The sequence below is a fragment of the Oncorhynchus tshawytscha genome, linkage group LG03, assembly GCF_018296145.1.
Source record: "Oncorhynchus tshawytscha isolate Ot180627B linkage group LG03, Otsh_v2.0, whole genome shotgun sequence".
NCBI lineage: Eukaryota > Metazoa > Chordata > Actinopteri > Salmoniformes > Salmonidae > Oncorhynchus > Oncorhynchus tshawytscha.
The window spans coordinates 4,845,642-4,863,966 of NC_056431.1; the positions used below are offsets into that span (position 1 = coordinate 4,845,642).

Here is an 18,325-nt window from a genome sequence, read left to right on the forward strand (position 1 = left end):
TGTATATTTAATGTATTTTATAAACAGATTTAAGTGTGGCCATATATGTGGGTGGTGGGGAACCATAGAAAGTCAGATGTACGAAGAGCCTCCAGCACCTCCTCTGAGATAAGGGTGCGGGCTGGACTGCTGAACATCCCAGCCTCCTGGAACTCTCTGGACCAGCCAGGGGCCCCCAAGGAGGTGGCCTGCTGGAAGGGACCTGTGGGGCCGAGTCTGGTTTCCAGCCTTCAGATGAGTCCTCGTCATGGGAGCTGAAGGGGTCTTTAGGGAAGTCTCCTGAAATACAGTGTAGCATCTTGACTGTTTCTCATGCTGCTCAAAATTCAAAGATTGCTGTAATTCCGTAACTAAAAACTAGCTGGATCGGCATTCAAACTTCTTTCATCACACCAGTTAATTGTCTAACAGGATGTAATAGGTACAGTCAGATACTGTATTCCAGTATTCCAGTTCCACTAATAGGTACAGTCAGATACTGTATTCCAGTATTCCAGTTCCACTAATAGGTAGTCAGATACTGTATTCCAGTTCCAGGCACCAGAGTTGCACCACTTCTGTTCCAGCCCAACACACCTGATTCAGTTACTCAACTAAACATTTACAGCCACTGATTAGCTGCATCTGGTGTATTAGTGCTGGGCTAGAATAAAATGTGCAACACTTAGAAACACAAGCCAGCTGAGATAAAGCTTCTCCAGCCAGCAGCATGCCTCATCTGCACTGAGTGACTGTCTTCCTGAGTGACTGTGAAGATGACCACTGGAATGAACTCTCAACCACACAGCGGCACTCTATATGTTTTTCTGTCTATCGCCTGCAGCCCAGCCACCAGCAGATACACGTTAGTACCACTGCTTTCCACATCATATCCCAGGAGAAAAGAGAACAAGTGATTGGAGATTCTACATTTGGAGCAGGTGTTCATTTCAAGCTCTCTCTGTGTTGCCAAGAGTTGTGAGTTCCTCAGTGACCTGAGGTTGCTTAATAAAGGGGTCCTCAGCCCTGTGAGGAAGAGGTGTAACCTGAACACAGACAGACACCCCCAGAAGTCCCATAGATAAAAGAGAGCAGAGAGCTTTATGGACACAAAGCAGACCAAAGGTGCCATAATTAACCAATACTTCCCAAACGGGATGATATCAGAGGGCTGTGTAATCTGATTTTTTAAATAAATTTTCTGGATGTCAAAGCCACATTTAAAATTCTATTTCCCCACTCCTTTTTTGTGGTCATCCATCATCTCAAATCCACTTGACTGCCAGACATTTCTTGTGTGTGTGTAGGGCTAGTAGCTTGTAGTTCTAAAGTCTGTTGCCTATTGTATAAAAGTACATAATAGGTTAATGCAGTATACATTGTATATTAGTAGGTTTCCTAACATTCATTTCTGAATTGAATCAAGGGTGTATTAATCCAATGAGGTTGTGAATACCTTTTGAATTAGTTATTTTATTTAAAAGAAAATATGTAGTGTTTCACAATACAAATGCTACAATATTCATAAAAATGGCCAAATCATATTGACAACAAATAACATCCCAACAGAATCCAAGAGCAAAGTTGGTGGTATTAAATAGATGATCTTTATTGAGGGCAATCTACTGAGAAGCAGACACAGAGAGACAGGAACAACGGGCTGTGGTCTGTACAGGGAAGGGAATGTGGACGGTTACAGGCTTTTAATCCAGTCCAGGTTTGGTCCTTTAGGGTCACAAGGGTGGCTGGGGACATCGTCCATCTTGCCATTGTTTCGCACAGGGACTGGGGAGAGAGGAAAAAGGTTTTCTTTAAGATGCCATCAACTGTCTAGGGCCAGACTTAATTATTTGCTCATAATGGTTTAATGGCTTACCTGGGTAGTTGTATGGCACAGCTGCATTCATCATGCCTGAGTACTTCGTTAAGGGACTCACTAATGGAACAGTAACGGCTGGGAAGAAATACATGAAATATCAATGATATGTTACACCAAGTGATCACACAACTCAATTCAGGGAGGGCTGAAGGCCAGTGCACACAAGTTTATTCTATGTGTATCATGTAATGTCAGAATCCATAAGGTGTAACTACAGTTGAATTTAGCATATTGTAAGATATGAGCATTACAACCTGTGATGTATAATTTGAGAGATGTACTGACCGAGAAGTCCAATTGCACAGGCGGCCAATACCACTGGCTCCTTATTCCACGCATTCTTCAGGAAGGCTCCAATTCCTGGCAGGAGAAGCAAACAGACATTTAAGTTACAGCGGGACAAATGCACACTGTGTTATGCATGATCTATGATCCAGTGATTGATGAATGTTTTAAGGATTTAGCTAGGTACAAATAGCTAGCCTGGCTAATATGACTTGAAACTACATGTCATATGCCCATTAGTTTGAGTCTATACAGTATTGTAAACATGACAGCATTGCGCAGATAAATACTGAAGATGAAGCTAGAAGATCAACCCTAACCAACTGCTCTGTTTACACCAGGGAACGCAGGACACAACGTTTGGGAACATTCAGATAGAAATACGCTATCTACAACAAACATGCCTCTGACATGTAGAATAAGAATCACATCAGCTCTAATTAATGGGATTTCTATCTGCAAAGTTCGACAACTGAACGTGGCCCAGGTTTACGCTCAGCTCAGTCAGAAGAGAGCAGTGGACTGTGGAATGCAAGCGATTAAGATTGGAGATATTTAATGATCAAAATACTACATTTTGATTTGAGCTTTGACCTAAAAAAAAAAAAGGTTAGGTAAAGAATGAAGTGGAGACGCGACATGCAGCTAAAACAAATCGGCTAACACTATGTTGGTCCAAGGTCACATTATTCGATTGGCATGGTAAATTAAAGTATGCATACAAAATTAGAGTTGAATACAATATTTACTTACAATTAATCATACACTAGCATTATCAGAACACCAGTGTTTGCTTGACAGAGGACTCAAGCATAAAACGAAACAGCTAGCTCGCTAATAGCAAAGTACACCCACCAGCCATGTTGCTCTTTGTAGTTTTGCCGGGCTGGGGAACATGGGAACTGTAGTCTACATAATGTCGTATAATTATTGCGCCAGTTGCAAGAACACAAAAAGGTTGTTTGACAGCGTGAAATCTGCGGTGATGCATTGAGCGCTGCAGTCAATGGATCGGGTAAAATATGTTTAAAGTGTCAGTCAGACCATCCAGATACAGTAGTTAGTCGTAAATCTTTAAAAAAAAATGCTGCGCATGTTAGATGCGTTTCAGTAACGTCGTTAGCAAGTTAGGCTAACATTAGCTAGTCGAATGTGTTGTCATCTCGGTTTAATCGTTTTCAAGAGAGGCTCATGTTAACGAGTTGTGATTTCGTTAACCAAATCAAAACTCAAGTCACCTAAATGTAGTTTTATTTGGAGTTGAGGACGGTGTAGCTTATTTGTTAACGCTGTCTGCAAGCAAATAGTTATTATGGTAACTAGCTATAACATGCCTAAAGATAGCCTCACATAGGACGAGGCGTCCTTTAGTGTAGGGCTAAAGAAAATATGCTGTCAGGTTGAGTCAATAAATTAACCTTACCTGTTTGTCAAATGAAGTGTAGATTCGTGACACCGTCTAGGACGTGATTTATGAGGGGGTGAACGATCTTATTCCTCCTTCCACCCCTCACTCAGATGATGGAGGATTTCTCCGGCCTGGCCCTGCCTCCTCTCTTTGGGGGCCACATCCTGGAAGCAGAGCTGGAGCCAGGTGGGGTGGAACTGGGCCCAGGGGAGGTAAGTAAGAGTTCTGAGTCAGACTATTATGAATCCAGTGGCTCGGTTGGTTGGAAATGGAATATGGTGCTAGAGCCGGGGTATTCAACTCTTACTCCATGAGGTCCAGAATCTGCTGGTTTTTTGTTCTACCTGATAATGAATTGCACACCCCAGGTGTCCCAGGTCTAAATCAGTCCCTGCTTAGAGGGGAATGATGAAAGAAACAAAAAATGGTGTGTGCTAAATGACAGTTTTTATCATTAGGTAGAGCTTGGCCCTGGGGTCAGTGAGTTGCTAGAGGGTAGAGGTCAAGGGTCAGGAGCAAGGCCAGAGCAGCAGGAGGAGAGGAGAGAATTGGAGAAGAGGAAGTACCTGGCTTTGATCAAGAGGTGTAAGGAGATCGAACAGGTGAGTGACTGTGGGGAATCATTTTTGTGTGTGAATGTACGACCCTGCCAAGTGTGGAATTTTATTGCGCCTTTACTATCGTATCTTCAGGTAGTGCTCTATTTAAGAACAAAGTTATATGGATGAGCATCTGTGAACATATAGTTTGCTGTTGGTAATGCCAGTGCACACATGTGGCATAAAGAAATGCATGGTAATGAATCCTTTCTAGGGTTGCAAAATGTTCAATACATTTTCTGGTTTTACAGAAATCCTGGTTGGAGGTTTCTGGATTTCCTGCTTATTCCCTCCTGATTCTGGGAATCCTCCAACCAGGATTTTGGTCAAACCAGGGCATTTATTGACCGTTCCAGGAATTTTGCAACCCTAATCCTTTTACCATTTTCTCTGCAGGTGAATGAGAAGATCCTTGGTCGCCTTCACCAGGTACAAAGACTAACACGTCACATGAAGAAAGAGCGAAGGTAAAAAAGAACTGAAGCTCTTTCTGTCCTTTCATTGGTTCATGTCTTTTTCAGTCTATGGTCTATTGGCCTCTCCATTGTAAATACAGGCTAGCTCAACTACAACAGCAACTGAACTTTCCTACTGTAGGTTCCTAATGAAGACCCTCGATGCCCATGGAGATGACTATAGAAATGCACAGCTCACCATATCGCTTGAGGTGAGAATGAGATATTTAAAAAAGTAAGTGTTTCTTTAATAATAAACCAGCAGTTTCATGATATACAGTTATAGTATATTGAAATTGAATAATGATTCATTATTCAATCTTTCACCATTAACTTTGATGGTGATGCAGAAAATGTCAACTGGGAAGGTTTTCTGTTGGCATGAAACTGGAGAACTCTTCTGAAACTGAGTTTTCCCCCCACATACTACATCTTTATACTAAAAGCAACACTGTTGTTGTTTCAGGAAGAGTCTGGTACCCATTTAGACATTGGCCCTGGAGCAGAAGATGATCGGCTGAATGACCTCCCTAGCTCCTCCCCCTCTGTCCCTTTCCAATCCACAGTGGGATCCAAGAAGAAGAGGCATCGAGTTCTAAAACAGGAGAAAGACCCACAGGTGTGTGAGACGCACTCATAAACCTTGAGTGTGAAATTAACGTGCACTCCCAAACTAAATGAATGAACAAAGACTGTAGTGGTGAAATGTTTGTGCGACTATGTGCAGAGAAAGGTGACGGCTTCTCCTTTACACTGACAGTGCATTGCGTATTCTATTCTGTGCATATGGAACAGATTGCACTGCAGCGTTCTCCAATCTGGCAGACGACAGATCTGTCAGTCTGTTTCCCTACAGTGGTTCTGTTGTTAACACCATCTTCACTCCTCTCCACAGACTGACGCAGACATCTCCATGTTGGCAGAGACGCAGTTCAGTGACTTTCCCAGTCCAACCACTTTGTCTCACTGACCAGGGGAATGGCCGGCTGCTAGTGGGAGGAGAATTGAGGCAGCATTCTGTTGCTTGGACTCCCACTTCCCCAGACGTGATGTCACTGAAACGCATACAGCCAGAGCTCTTTGTGATGTTCTGAAAGTTGTATTGGCCTTGAGTGCTGAAATGATGGAATAGGATGAAGCTACACCTGATCTAAGGTTCTACTATGCGGATGCTGTCTACAGAACCTTGCAGATAGAAATGAAAAACGTAGTGGATATGATTATCATTTAAGCACAACTATGATCTGTGGAAATGGCTGAAGGTCTTGACCATGGTAATCCACCCATTCTGATCGAGTAGAGAATGGATGGTCCGGTCCTTGCGGAAGTTACATTGACAGTACATGTATTGATGTGAACCTTTTATCAGGATACTCTGAACATGTTTTATGATTGTTTGTCGACTTGATGCCTACTAAATGTTCCGTATAAAATGTTTATTCAGAACTTCAGGATTCAGTTTTTTTATATATATTTTACCATTGACCCATCAATAATCTGATAAACCAATCACAGGAAAGTATACCTGTGGAAGTTGTCCAACGACGGTGGAGAATTTGGTCCTATCATAGCTTGGAGGTAGGGTTTAGGGCGGAATCCACATTTTGTGGGTGGGATTTAGCTACCGTCCATCTTTAGTGTACTGTACAGCCAGATTGACGAAAAGAAAACAAAATTTGGAAGTAAAGAAGACTGGGGAAATAGTTTTAGTTCTAATTGAAAGAGACAAACGAAAAGCCCAAACCCTAGGTAAATGTCTAAAACAAATGTGAATTTAGCTGGTTGACACAGTTTCCCTAATTTTCATAAATTACCAGCTAGCTAGCTAGCATTGTGATTGCAGTAGCTAGCTACATTTGCTAGCATTATAACAATTGCCAACATAACGTCAAATGTGCCCAAAATATAATCGCAATATATACACTTCATGCATAATAATGCATCGAATAGCAATTGCATTGGAATGAGTTGTCGAAACCTGCAAAACAGCATGTGAATTGGCTACGTTAGCTAGCTGGCTAATGTTGCTGACATTTCCAGCGAGACATCTATTGAACTGTTTTACGATTGATGAAAATAGTGATGTACGCAAAAATTATAAGCATGTTAATTCTTTGCTAAACTATGGTACATTTCGTTGCAAGTGTTTGTATTATCTGTAGCTAGTTGATGCTAGGAAGCTAGCTAGGGACTTAGATACAATGCAATCAATGTTCATTGTGTCTGTTTGCATTATGTTTTTAGCTAACGTTAATATGTTATCTCCTTCTATCAATGAAAGACGGTATGAGGACATTGTCGTAGTGAAGCCATGGCTGATAAGAGAAAACTCCAAGGTAACTGTAGCATAGAGCGATGATGGACTGGACACTGACCTCTCACACTCTTTCGATTATCAGTTATTTAAATTATTTGATTAAGCTTTGAGATTCAATGTAATATGTTAGTCCAGTAAAATAGATTGGCATATTTTCATAATGACCTCTTTCTTTCCTCTCCCCAGGTGAAATTGACAGATGTTTGAAAAAGGTAGCTGAAGGCGTAGAACAGTTTGAAGACATTTGGCAGAAGGTGAGGACTCCTTAACACTATGCATTGCATATTCACTGTGCATGAAACAATGATTTGTCTCCTATCAAACAAACTGATCTTTGTCACTTTGTTTCACAGCTTCACAATGCAGCCAATGCCAACCAAAAGGAAAAATATGAGGCAGACCTTAAAAAAGAGATTAAAAAGCTACAGGTAAGACTAATTGCCTACTAATAGTAAGAAATATATGAAGCTGTCTTAATATCCCATGTTGTCTGCTCACACTCATAAAGCTATGGGTCTGTACTTAAGTTCTAATTGTTGTTTTCTTGTCATCTCTCCTGCAGCGATTGAGGGATCAGATAAAAACATGGGTGGCATCAAATGAGATCAAAGACAAAAGGCAGCTAGTGGAGAATCGCAAGGTCATAGAGACGGTAATACTCTCCAAAATAGCTTCTTTGTTTAACACTGATAGGAGAAAAGGGCGATTAGGTCTCCACCATATTGTGTTTACCTTTCAACTAGGGCCAGGACGATACCAGTGTTACGATACTCGTTAGTACCGTGGCAAGGAAACAAAACACGAAGCAGATAAACATTTTTTTTATCATTATGTTGGCCAGAGGGACATTTATTTTCCAAGCTATAGCACACAATATTTTACATACAGCATGGTTTTAAAGGACCATAGCCATAAGACTGATAAATAGTTAATTAAATGGTTCTATGGACTATCTGCATTAACCCTACCTCAAATCCCAATTCTATTTGGCACATGCTTTGTAAACAATCGGTGTAGACTAACAGTGCAGAGAGAAAGTTAGAAAAATAATAACATGTGGAATAAATACACAATAGGTAACAATAACTTGGCTATATACACGGGGTACCAGTACTAAGTATGTGTAGGGGCACGAGCTAATTGAGGTAGATATGTACAACCGTATACACTGAACAAAAATATGAACTCAATGTGTAAAGTGTTGGTCCCATGTTTCATGAGCTGAAATAAAAGATCCCAGAAATCTTCAATACGCACATAAAGCTTATTTCTTTCCAATTTTGAGCACAAATTTGTTTATATCCCTGTTAGTGAGCTTTTCTCCTTTGCTAAGATATTCCATTCACCTGACAGGTGTGGCATATCAAGAAGCAGATTAAACAGCATGATGATTACACAGTTGCGCCTTGTGCTGGGTTCAATAAAAGGCAACACAATGCCACAGACCCTGCACATTGATCTGGTACTGGTACTCCTTGTATATACACAATATATACAAAAGTATGTGGAACCCATTCAAATGAATGGATTCAGCTATTTCAGCCACACCAGCTGCTGACAGGTATATAAAGTCGAGCACACAGTCATGCAATCTCCATAGACAAATATTGTCAGTAGAATGGCCTTACTGAAGAGCTCAGTTCGTCACATTTCTGACCTGCTAGAGCTGCCCCGGACAACTGTAAGTGATGTTATTGTGAAGTGGAAACGTCTAGGAGCAACAATGGCTCAGCCGTGAAGTGGTAGGCCACACAAGCTCACAGAACGGGACCGCCAATTGCTAAAGCGCGTAGCTCATAAAAATCGTCTGTCATTGGTTGCAACACTAACTATCGAGTTCCAAACTACCTCTGGAAGCAACGTCAGCACAAGAACTGTTCGTCTGGAGCTTCTTGAAAAGAAATTCCATGGCCGAGCAGCCGCACACAAGCCTAAGATCACTATGTGCAATGCTAAACGTCCGCTGGAGTGGTGTAAAGCTCGCCGTCATTGGACTCTGGAGCAGTGGAAACACGTTCTCTGGAGTGATGAATCAGGCTTCACCATTTGGCAGTCTGACAGACTAATCTGGGTTTGGCGGATGGCAGGAGAACGCTACCTGCCCCAATGCATAGTGCCGACTGTAAAGTTTGATGGTGGAGGAATATTGGTTTGGGGCTGTTTTTATGGTTCGGGCTAGGCCCCTTAGTTCCAGTAAATTGAAATCTTAACGCTACAGCATACAATGATATTCTAGACGATTCTGTGCTTCCAAATTTGTGGCAACAGTTTGGGGAAGGCCCTTTCCTGTTTCAGCAAGATAATGCCCCCGTGCACAAAGTAACGTCCATACAGAAATGGTTTGTTGAGATCGGTGTGGAAGAACTTGACTGGGCTGCACAGCCCTAACCTCAACCCCATGGGATGAATTGGAATGCCGACTGCGATCCAGGCCTAATCGCCCAACGTCAGTGCCAGACTTCGCTAATGCTCTTGTGGCCGAATGGAAGCAAGTCCCTGCAGCAATGTTCCAACATCTAGTGGAAAGCCTTCCCAGAAGAGTAGAGGCTGTTATAGCAGCAAAGGGGGGACCAACTCCTTATTAATGCCCATGGTTTTGGAATGAGACGTTCAATGAGTAGGTGTCCACATACTTCTGGTCATGTACTGTAGCTTCATTCTTGTGTATTTTATTCCTCCTGTGTTACTATTTTTATGATTATTTTTCAAGGGCCCGTAAGCAAGCATTTTACGAAAAGTCTACTCCCGTTGTATTCAGTGCATGTGACAAATATATTTTTATTTGACCAAAGGGTTTCGTCTGCTTATTTTTTTACATTTTTGCCATGGAAAAAATTGGTATCAATTTTGGTATCATCACAGCCCTACTTTCAACTCATCTCAGTGCTCATGGAGAGGGTATGCGATCCTGTCTGACATAACATCTGGCATTCTCTCCTTAGCAAATGGAGCGGTTTAAGGTGGTAGAGCGGGAGACAAAGACGAAGGCCTACTCTAAAGAAGGCCTGGGGCTCGCCCTGAAAGTGGACCCAGCTCAGAGGGAGAAAGAAGAGACGGGAAACTGGCTAACGGTAACAGCCTCTGGGCCGTTGGTATTTTGACTCATGCATAGTGGTAGTGTCTCCTGAACGATGGGTCGGGTAGATGGTTCACACTGGCTCTGCCTTGTTTTCTGGGTGGTGATCTGTTCTTCTTTCCCCCCATTCTCTCTTTTTCTCCCCCAGAATACGATAGACACTCTAAATATGCAGGTGGACCAGTTTGAGAGTGAGGTGGAATCCCTCTTCATTCAAACCAGGAAGAAGAAAGGAGAGAAAGAGGTCAGTCTCCTTCCATCTCATTTCCTATACATTAACTATTGCTGTGTATGTAGTCTAATTAAGCAATAAGGCCCGGGGTGTGGTATATGGCCAATATACCACAGCTAAGGGCTGTTCTTATCCATGACGCAACACGGAGTGCCTGGATACAGCCCTTAGCTGTGGTATACTGGCCGTATACCACAAACCCCCGAGGTGCCTTATTGCTATTATAAACTGGTAACCAACGTAATTAGAACAGTAAAAATACATGTTGTCATACCCGTGTTATACGATCTGATATACCACAGCTGTCAGCCCATCAGTATTCAGGGCTTAAACCACCCAGTTTATAATAATGAATCAGATATTGGGTTGGATGATGTTGCTCCTAGACTCAAATCTAAGGTCAGTCTTGCAGTCCCCCTAAAAGGATTTGGGGAAGGCAAGTTGATCCGCCATCTGTGCCTAAGAAAGACTTCTACCTGCATTACAAAAGTCACCTGAACAGTTTATAACCACCTGTGCCTGTTTCTCTGGCTGTCTCGTAGAAGCAGGATCGCATTGAGGAGCTAAAGAGGTTTATAGAAAGGCATAGGTACCACATTCGCATGCTGGAGACCATCCTGCGCATGCTAGACAACGACTCGGTGCAGGTGGACTCCATCCAGAAGATCAAGGACGACGTGGAGTACTACATGGAGTCGTCACAGGACCCAGACTTTGAGGAGAACGAGTTCATTTACGACGACCTGGATCTGGAGGACATCCGTGAGTCGCCCATGGACAGCCAGGAGCTCGATGACGAGTCCTGGGATGATCATGATGATGATGCTCATGCTATCAGCTGTGGGTCTGGATGAATGGTCCCTCATGAACGTCTGTTGGGTCTGGGTGGATGGATGTTCTCTAATCAACATCTGTTAGCTGGGTTGACTGTCGGTTTAGAAGATCTGTGGTGTTTCTGTGGCTCTGGATGTTGATGATTGTTAAAAACAACATTTATATATTAGATTTCCCCTGAAAATCTTATCATTGAAATAAACCAGTAGCCTTTTCTCCCTGATTTATGCCCTTCACTCTTTCTCTCCCTCTTTCTCTCCCCCTCTAGCTGCAGCGCTGGTGGCCACCTCTCCAACGGGCATGGGGAACATAGAGGATGAGATGTTCCTCCACTCGAGCAGCACTCCCACCTCCACCACCTCCTCTTCCCCCATCCCTCCATCCCCGGCCACCTGCACTGCTGTAAGCACATCTGCCTTCACTGATTGTAGTTTCTATACAACCGACCAATCACTTACTTGATCAGTATCATAAAAGTACGTTGATACTTACACATGCACTGTTTGTGCCTGCATGGGTTCTGCAGGAGAACTCTGAGGACGATAAGAAGAGAGGGCGGTCGACAGACAGGGACGTTAGTCAGGTGAGACCGAGCTTCTACAATATCATATATTTATAGCTCAATAGAGAACTGGATTTCTTCAGAAATCTGTTTCCCTGTTCTGTTTGTACTAAACTGATGCTGTGTCATTTTCAGTCTCCTGCGAAGAACGGCACTTCCTCCTTGTTGTTGTCCTTTTCCTCGTCTGCCAATTCCGGGTCCTCTTCTTCTTCCTCCTCTCTTGTTTCCATGGCCGCCGTTGTCGGAGGCAACCCTGGGGTTCCCACAAGCAACAGTCTAATAGGAAGCTTCAGCAGCGCCGTACAACAACATCAGCCTCAACCTCCACAGCAACCAGTCCTGCAGCCACTGCAACAACCACAACAACCCCAAACAAAACCTTGCACCCCCAGCCCACCCAGCCACCCCCTTCTCTCCACCGCCCCCTCTCTCCCCACACCCACCACACCCATCTCAGCCGCCCCAAACTCCCTGCCCCAGGTCTCGCCTGGTCATATCCTCAACTCCAGCCTAGGCCTTGGGTTGGGCCTGGGTAAAGTTGGCATGACGGGGACAAGCAGTGCCAACTCAATGTCTGGTCTGGGCCTGACTGGGATGTCTGCCTCTCTGAACACCATGGCAGGCCTGCTGTCTGGGTCCACCCATGCCCCTTACGCCCAGGCAGCCTCGTTGGGAGGCCTGGGTCTGAGTACCACTACCCAGTCCAGTGTCTCAGTGGAGAGCTCCTCCATCCCCACCTCTTGCTCCAGTGGAGTGACTACCAACGGGGCTGGGACAGGCCTGGGCCTGCTGGGGTCCAGCCCTGCACACGGCTCCCTGACTGGGGGGATCCTGGGCCTGGTGCCTGGGCAGAGTGTGATCCCTGGGCCCCCTCTGATCCCTCTCAGCCCGGTCGGTGCTGCCCCTGGGGGGGCAGTGGGGATGATGGGAGGAAACGGAGGAAGCATGGGGCCAATCGGAGGAGTAGTTGGGTCGAACGCAGCCCCTGCCAGACCGCCTAGTGGACTGAAGCAGAACGGAAGCACAAGTATGTTCACTGTCTGTGTGGCTGTCTGGGTTTGTCTGTTTCTTTATGCACCTTTTCTGGATGTAGGATTGAGCATTAGTAGTAATGTTTCCACCGTCTTTCCCATGGCTCAGGTTACAGTGCTGTGGTGGCAGAGAGCACCGCAGAGTCCGCCTTCAGCACACCCAGCCAATCACAGAGCAGCCAGCCTTCCTCGCTGACCTCCTCAGCCAGTCAGCCGTAAGTGATGTCAAATTCATCCAAGACCACAATCTATTAATTTTTTAAGATGATAAAAATTTCCTTATGTCTTCTCTCTCCCTCAGTATGGACAACGGTCCCAGCCTCATCAGCTCCATCACCTTGCCCCCCAGCTCTCCGTCCCCCTCGTTTTCTGACAGTATCCCCGGTGGAGGGAGTCTCCTCAACGGACCCCACTCCTACACACAGGCCTCTGAGGGCCTCAAGGTGAGGGGAGACAGAGGGGAAGGACAGACAGATGTGAGGCTAAGAGATGAGCACTTTGTCCTGATGTTCTTAAATGGCCTCCTCTCCTACCACTGTTTCCCTTCGGCTCTGAGAGGATTTATACAGTTCAACAGAGGGATGGAGACAGTTGGCCATTTAACAGTATGAGAACACAGTGTTTGGTGAACACTAGAACCTCCACGGCAGCCATTTTGACCCAATTGTTGTTGTCTATAATACGAATACAACTTGGAAACAAACAAACTCACAAAAATACTGATAGTTTGGATATTAACACCATTTTCAAAACTTTCTCAGCATAAGAAAAATACATTCACAAAACTCCCACAACATTCACACCAAATTTTGTCAGCTATTCAGGAGATTTCCAATGATGAAGCATCTCCTAAATGACCTTGTTTCTGTTATTTCTTAGTTAATTAACATGTATAATAGCATTGTAATAAGGTTAGAATAACCTGTAGAGACTGCCCTCTGTCCCCAGCTTCCTACAGACCTCCGTCAGATACTGATGGAGACCAGAATGTCAGCGCAGGCCCCAGAGCCGGCAGGGGCCATGGCTACAGCCACTAACACACGAAAGAGAAAGCAGTGTCAGGTAGAGACCCACACACACACGGAAATATACACATTCATACTCGCCTTGCACACACACTCACTCCTAAACACATCCACAAAGCCACTAACACAGGAAACAGAAAGATGACACAGATTTAAATACACACAATCTCTGACACAGACACGCTTACACACCAAAAATATAGAAAGAAGGTTGAGGTAGTCAGATATCAGTGCTCGCCAAAAAAACATCTGTGTCACAGGGAAATTGACATTGCCAAGTGGCTGGATTAGTTCCTCCACCACACACCAAGAACATACAAGATATATGATTGAAGAGCCTGTATTTGTAAAGATTGTGTATAGTGTTGAATTAGTAAGGACTCCATGGGATCTTGAATTGGCAGGTTTATTTGGTCATTGTTGGTGCAGTCACTTTGGCTGGCTGTGGAGGTTCTAGTTGCAGGTAGGAGTGTGTTGCTTCACACCATACAGGGAATGGATGGTGGGCTGGTACCAGGCTTCTACTAGTATCTCATGGTGGAAGAACTGTTGAATGGTGTATTGGTTTTCATAAAATCACAGTTTTTATCTTTGCCCCTTGCTCTTCCAAACTCTCCCTCACCCCACTCTCTCTCTGTTCCATCCATCTGTCCTTTCCCCTCCACCCTCCTCTCTCTCTGTTCCATCCATCTGTTTTCCATCCATCTCTGTCCTTTCCCCTCCACCCTCCCCTCTCTCTCTCTGTTCCATCCATCTGTCCTTTCCCCTCCACCCTCCCCTCTCTCTCTCTGTTCCATCCATCTGTCCTTTCCCCTCCACCCTCCCCTCTCCCCTCTCTCTGTTCCATACATCTCTGTCCTTTCCCCTCCACCCTCCCCTCTCTCTCTCTCTCTCTGTTCCATCCATCTGTCCTTTCCCCTCCACCCTCCCCTCTCTCTCTCTGTTCCATACATCTGTCCTTTCCCCTCCACCCTCCCCTCTCTCTCTCTGTTCCATACATCTGTCCTTTCCCCTCCACCCTCCCCATACATCTCCTTTCTCTCTGTTCCATACATCTGTCCTTTCCCCTCCACCCTCCCCTCTCTCTCTCTGTTCCATACATCTGTCCTTTCCCCTCCACCCTCCCCTCTCTCTCTCTGTTCCATCCATCTGTTTTCCACCCTCCCCTCTCTCTCTCTGTTCCATCATCTGTCCTTTCCCCTCCACCCTCCCCTCTCTCTCTCTCTGTTCCATCCATCTGTCCTTTCCCCTCCACCCTCCCCTTTCCCCTCTCTCTCTCTGTTCCATCCACATCTGTCCTTTCCCCCCTCCACCCTCCCTCTCTCTCTCTCTGTTCCATCCATCTGTCCTTTCCCCTCCACCCTCCCCTCTCTCTCTCTGTTCCATACATCTGTCCTTTTCCCTCCTCTCCCTCCCTCAGGCCCCGGAGCCTCTGAGTTCTCTGAAGGCGATGGCTGAGAGAGCAGCATTAGGATCAGGTCTAGATGGAGAGATCCCCAACCTGCACCTCACAGACAGAGGTCAGAATCAACTCAATTAACAAGTTCCAAATCACATCTTTTAAGGAATTACACAAATAAACATTCATGCAATTTGACAAGGCACATGCCAGTTGCAGGTGACATGATTTCTAATTGTCTGTCTGTTGATGATATCCCCACCAGCTGTAACTCAACCAATCCCCTCCTGTCTCTCCTCAGACATCTTCTCTGGTTCGTCGGCTGCCCCCGGCACGCCCGCGGCCCCCCAGCCCTCCCTGTCGGAGGTGAGCATCCCCCCTTCCCTGGGGGTGTGTCCCCTGGGTCCCACTCCGCTCTCCAAGGACCAGGTGTACCAGCAGACTATGCAGGAGTCTGCTTGGACACACATGCCGCACCCCTCAGACTCCGAGAGGATCAGGTAACAACGCCGTCCGCTGGAATACTGGGGTGTAGACACTGGGCTTTCTCTGAGGAGATATTAACATGCACGTCTGTGCTACTCTCTCCTGTAGGCAATACCTGATGAGGAACCCATGCCCCACCCTGCCATTCCATCATCAGATGCCCCCCCACCACTCAGACTCTATAGAGTTCTACCAGAGACTGTCCACAGAGACGCTCTTCTTCATCTTCTACTACCTGGAGGTAACACACACACCATCCCCTATCTGTCCGCTCTCGCCTTGTCACTGTAGGGTCCAATTGCTCACTCTCTCCTTTCTTTGTTTCTCATTTACTCTCTCTCAGGGCACTAAAGCTCAGTACCTGTCAGCCAAGGCTCTGAAGAAGCAGTCGTGGAGGTTCCACACCAAGTACATGATGTGGTTCCAGAGGCACGAAGAACCCAAGACCATCACTGATGAGTTTGAACAGGTACAGTAGAACCTTGGTACCTCCGGTGCTGTTATTGTTGGAGGCACCATGGGTCTGTATAGAACAATGAGCCAATGATGAGCCAACATAAAGAGTGAGTGATTCATACTGTCCTCCTCCCTCAGGGCACTTACATCTACTTTGACTATGAGAAGTGGGGTCAGAGGAAGAAGGAGGGGTTCACCTTTGAGTACAGGTACCTGGAAGACCGAGACCTGCAGTGACTGAGGGAGGAGAAACGTGCTGCTGTTGACATTCCGAGACTGACCTAACTCCATGCTGTGGATAGAGATTGTGATGTGTAGTAGAACCCTGCTCCCAAAATGGAGGATGTTGTCTGTATAGGCAGCGTCTAATGGCACCCTACTCCCCACAGTGTACTACTCCGGCCCAAAGCCCTTGTAGTGGGGAATAGAACCCCCTACCTATAACGGGCTCTGGTCAGAAGTAGTGTACTAGGGGGGAGTAGGGAGTCGTCACAGATCTGTGCCTGTCTGAACACTCAGTATGTGGCATTACATTAGGAAGCTCCATGCATGTTCCATGTTTTTGTTTTTCTTTCTGTTTCAACAATAACAAACTCTACTGCCCCCAACTGGAGTATAGAAGCATTGGACTAAACAACAACAACAAACTCTGTACTGCCCCCAACTGGAGTATAGAAGCATTGGACTAAACAACAACAAACTCTGTACTGCCCCCAACTGGAGTATAGAAGCATTGGACTAAACAACAACAACAAACTCTGTACTGCCCCCAACTGGAGTATAGAAGCATTGGACTAAACAACAACAACAAACTCTGTACTGCCCCCAACTGGAGTATAGAAGCATTGGACTAAACAACAAGCAAACATACATTAGATTTGGTTACATGTGAAAAAAGCCCATCTTGTTTGAATTGACTGTAATTAGTGGTTTAGAATGGAGACAGTTGTCTAGCTAGCCAGCAGACAGGGCTCCTTTTAAGATGTTATGATGCCTGTTGATTAAGTTCACTATTAGAGATAGTGAGTGATTATCAATAGTTTTATTGATGTTGTCTTGGTCGATAAAAAGCTCTGATTGAGAATGACCACATGGCCTCTTCCTTTTGATGGGGATAGAGAGGCATTATTGGACATTGGATTAAATTGCTATGCAATTGAACTGGTCTCTGCCTCCCTCTCTCTTTACAAATAAAATATTTTAAAGTTTAACTGTGAAAGGAAACGCATCGTCATTTGGGGCATTATGTTTGTGAGATTAGCTAATAAAGGATTTGTACCTGAAACAAGCAGAGTTGTGTTGACATGAAGTCTGCCTGATAATGTTCATGGTTTCTATACCATGAAGCACCAGCCACTATTGCCCTTCAAAGTATAACTACTAGTGGAAGGATGAGAACAGTAGAAATAGGATCATTCCCTTTGAGTCGGTGTATATTTACTCAAAAGGGTGTCAACAGTTCTCAGCCTTGCATGTAGTAATCTGTTCAACTCAATTTTATCCTGTTATTTTAAATCGTTTCCAAAAAACCCTGATTCGCCATTCAGGGCTCTGTTCAATCCGTATCTCAGAAGTTCAATAAAAATGTAAAGGTAATGTTCCCGCGTTGACAGACTGCATTCACGATAAAATGCTGCACGTCGCATCAATCGGAATTACTTTTACGTCTGTTGCGCAATTTGTAACACTTCAGCGGTAGATTGAATAGAGCTTCATTCACTGATTGCAACACTGCATTAAATTTACTACTCGTTTATACCAAGTTAAATTATTTACTGTTTTCATAGAATATGAAGCATGCTTCAACCATTCAACCTAGAATGTTCTGAAAAGCTGTTGGTGAATTTAACTTGGTGGTTTGATGGATGAATCAATTGTGTATGATTAAACGATCATGAGCCGTCTCCAGTGATTTAGTTCATTTAGAGGTTGTCCATGAGAACATACACATTTCAGTTCTTTCCTGAAAGAGATTTTTGGAAAAAGGAATTGAAAGGTGAGTTTTGCCTTTTGAGAAAGTGAAGGCTGAAATGTGAATTTCTCAAGAAAATAAACTATTTACTGGCTGTTTTATCAAATTAAGTTGTCACGTTTCTGCATGGGAGATGTCATGTGGGGGTAAAAACAGGATTGTAAAATTTCAATAAAACACTTCTGGAATTGTGACTATAAATGTCTTCATGTGTAACAATTATTTTGTGTTAGATTCATAAACCTATTTCATAAATAGCACATTCCTAAAAACACTTCTATGTTACTCAAAGCAACATGGGGTAAGCCATCATTGTAAATAAGAATTTGT

At 44.5% G+C, this 18,325-nt stretch overlaps 3 protein-coding genes across 9 annotated transcripts; 2 read left to right on the forward strand and 1 right to left on the reverse strand.

Annotated features, from left to right (window-relative positions):
• Positions 1–1,567: 1,567 nt before the first annotated feature.
• On the reverse strand, positions 1,568–3,073 carry LOC112234872 (NADH dehydrogenase [ubiquinone] 1 alpha subcomplex subunit 3). The gene is made up of 4 exons (XM_024403184.2): positions 2,999–3,073; positions 2,144–2,218; positions 1,856–1,933; positions 1,568–1,764 (listed from the first exon to the last, which is right to left on the reverse strand). Exons 1-4 carry the CDS (start codon positions 3,003–3,005, stop codon positions 1,673–1,675), a joined length of 252 nt encoding a protein of 83 aa, XP_024258952.1. The 5' UTR covers positions 3,006–3,073; the 3' UTR covers positions 1,568–1,672.
• LOC112234871 (TCF3 fusion partner homolog) lies at positions 3,034–6,051 on the forward strand. Of its 2 annotated transcripts, none has more exons than XM_024403182.2 (7): positions 3,034–3,158; positions 3,662–3,763; positions 4,010–4,153; positions 4,547–4,617; positions 4,748–4,817; positions 5,072–5,224; positions 5,501–6,051. In XM_024403182.2, the coding sequence occupies exons 1-7, from the start codon at positions 3,150–3,152 to the stop codon at positions 5,573–5,575; spliced, it is 624 nt and encodes a 207-aa protein (XP_024258950.1). In that variant the 5' UTR covers positions 3,034–3,149; the 3' UTR covers positions 5,576–6,051. The 2 variants fall into 2 exon arrangements, with proteins under 2 accessions (XP_024258950.1, XP_024258951.1); XM_024403183.2 differs by lacking the exon at positions 3,034–3,158 and adding an exon at positions 3,230–3,458.
• A 44-nt stretch (positions 6,052–6,095) lies between these two features.
• On the forward strand, positions 6,096–17,234 carry cnot3a (CCR4-NOT transcription complex, subunit 3a). 6 transcript variants are annotated; one of them, XM_042308094.1, is made up of 19 exons: positions 6,096–6,183; positions 6,887–6,941; positions 7,109–7,176; positions 7,276–7,350; positions 7,485–7,574; positions 9,865–9,993; positions 10,147–10,242; positions 10,773–11,070; positions 11,333–11,466; positions 11,591–11,647; positions 11,762–12,653; positions 12,767–12,872; positions 12,959–13,100; positions 13,606–13,719; positions 15,103–15,202; positions 15,383–15,581; positions 15,676–15,808; positions 15,911–16,036; positions 16,162–17,234. In XM_042308094.1, the coding sequence occupies exons 2-19, from the start codon at positions 6,917–6,919 to the stop codon at positions 16,258–16,260; spliced, it is 2,883 nt and encodes a 960-aa protein (XP_042164028.1). In that variant the 5' UTR covers positions 6,096–6,183; positions 6,887–6,916; the 3' UTR covers positions 16,261–17,234. The 6 variants fall into 6 exon arrangements, with proteins under 6 accessions (XP_042164028.1, XP_042164024.1, XP_042164031.1 ...); XM_042308090.1 differs by lacking the exon at positions 6,096–6,183 and adding an exon at positions 6,197–6,354; XM_042308097.1 differs by lacking the exon at positions 6,096–6,183 and adding an exon at positions 6,197–6,354 and having other exon boundaries at positions 10,773–10,992.
• Positions 17,235–18,325: the final 1,091 nt, after the last annotated feature.

Coding starts and splice junctions, on each gene's coding strand:
- LOC112234871 (XM_024403182.2), top strand. Junction 4,818..5,071: donor AGCTCACCATATCGCTTGAG/GTGAGAATGAGA, acceptor TTGTTGTTTCAG/GAAGAGTCTGGTACCCATTT. Junction 5,225..5,500: donor AACAGGAGAAAGACCCACAG/GTGTGTGAGACG, acceptor TCCTCTCCACAG/ACTGACGCAGACATCTCCAT.
- LOC112234872 (XM_024403184.2), bottom strand. Junction 1,934..2,143: donor CTGTGCAATTGGACTTCTCG/GTCAGTACATCT, acceptor ATTTCTTCCCAG/CCGTTACTGTTCCATTAGTG. Junction 1,765..1,855: donor TGTGCCATACAACTACCCAG/GTAAGCCATTAA, acceptor CTCTCTCCCCAG/TCCCTGTGCGAAACAATGGC.
- cnot3a (XM_042308094.1), top strand. CDS start 6,917: ATGGCTGATAAGAGAAAACTCCAAG. Junction 9,994..10,146: donor AGACGGGAAACTGGCTAACG/GTAACAGCCTCT, acceptor TTTCTCCCCCAG/AATACGATAGACACTCTAAA. Junction 13,720..15,102: donor GAAAGAGAAAGCAGTGTCAG/GTAGAGACCCAC, acceptor TCCCTCCCTCAG/GCCCCGGAGCCTCTGAGTTC.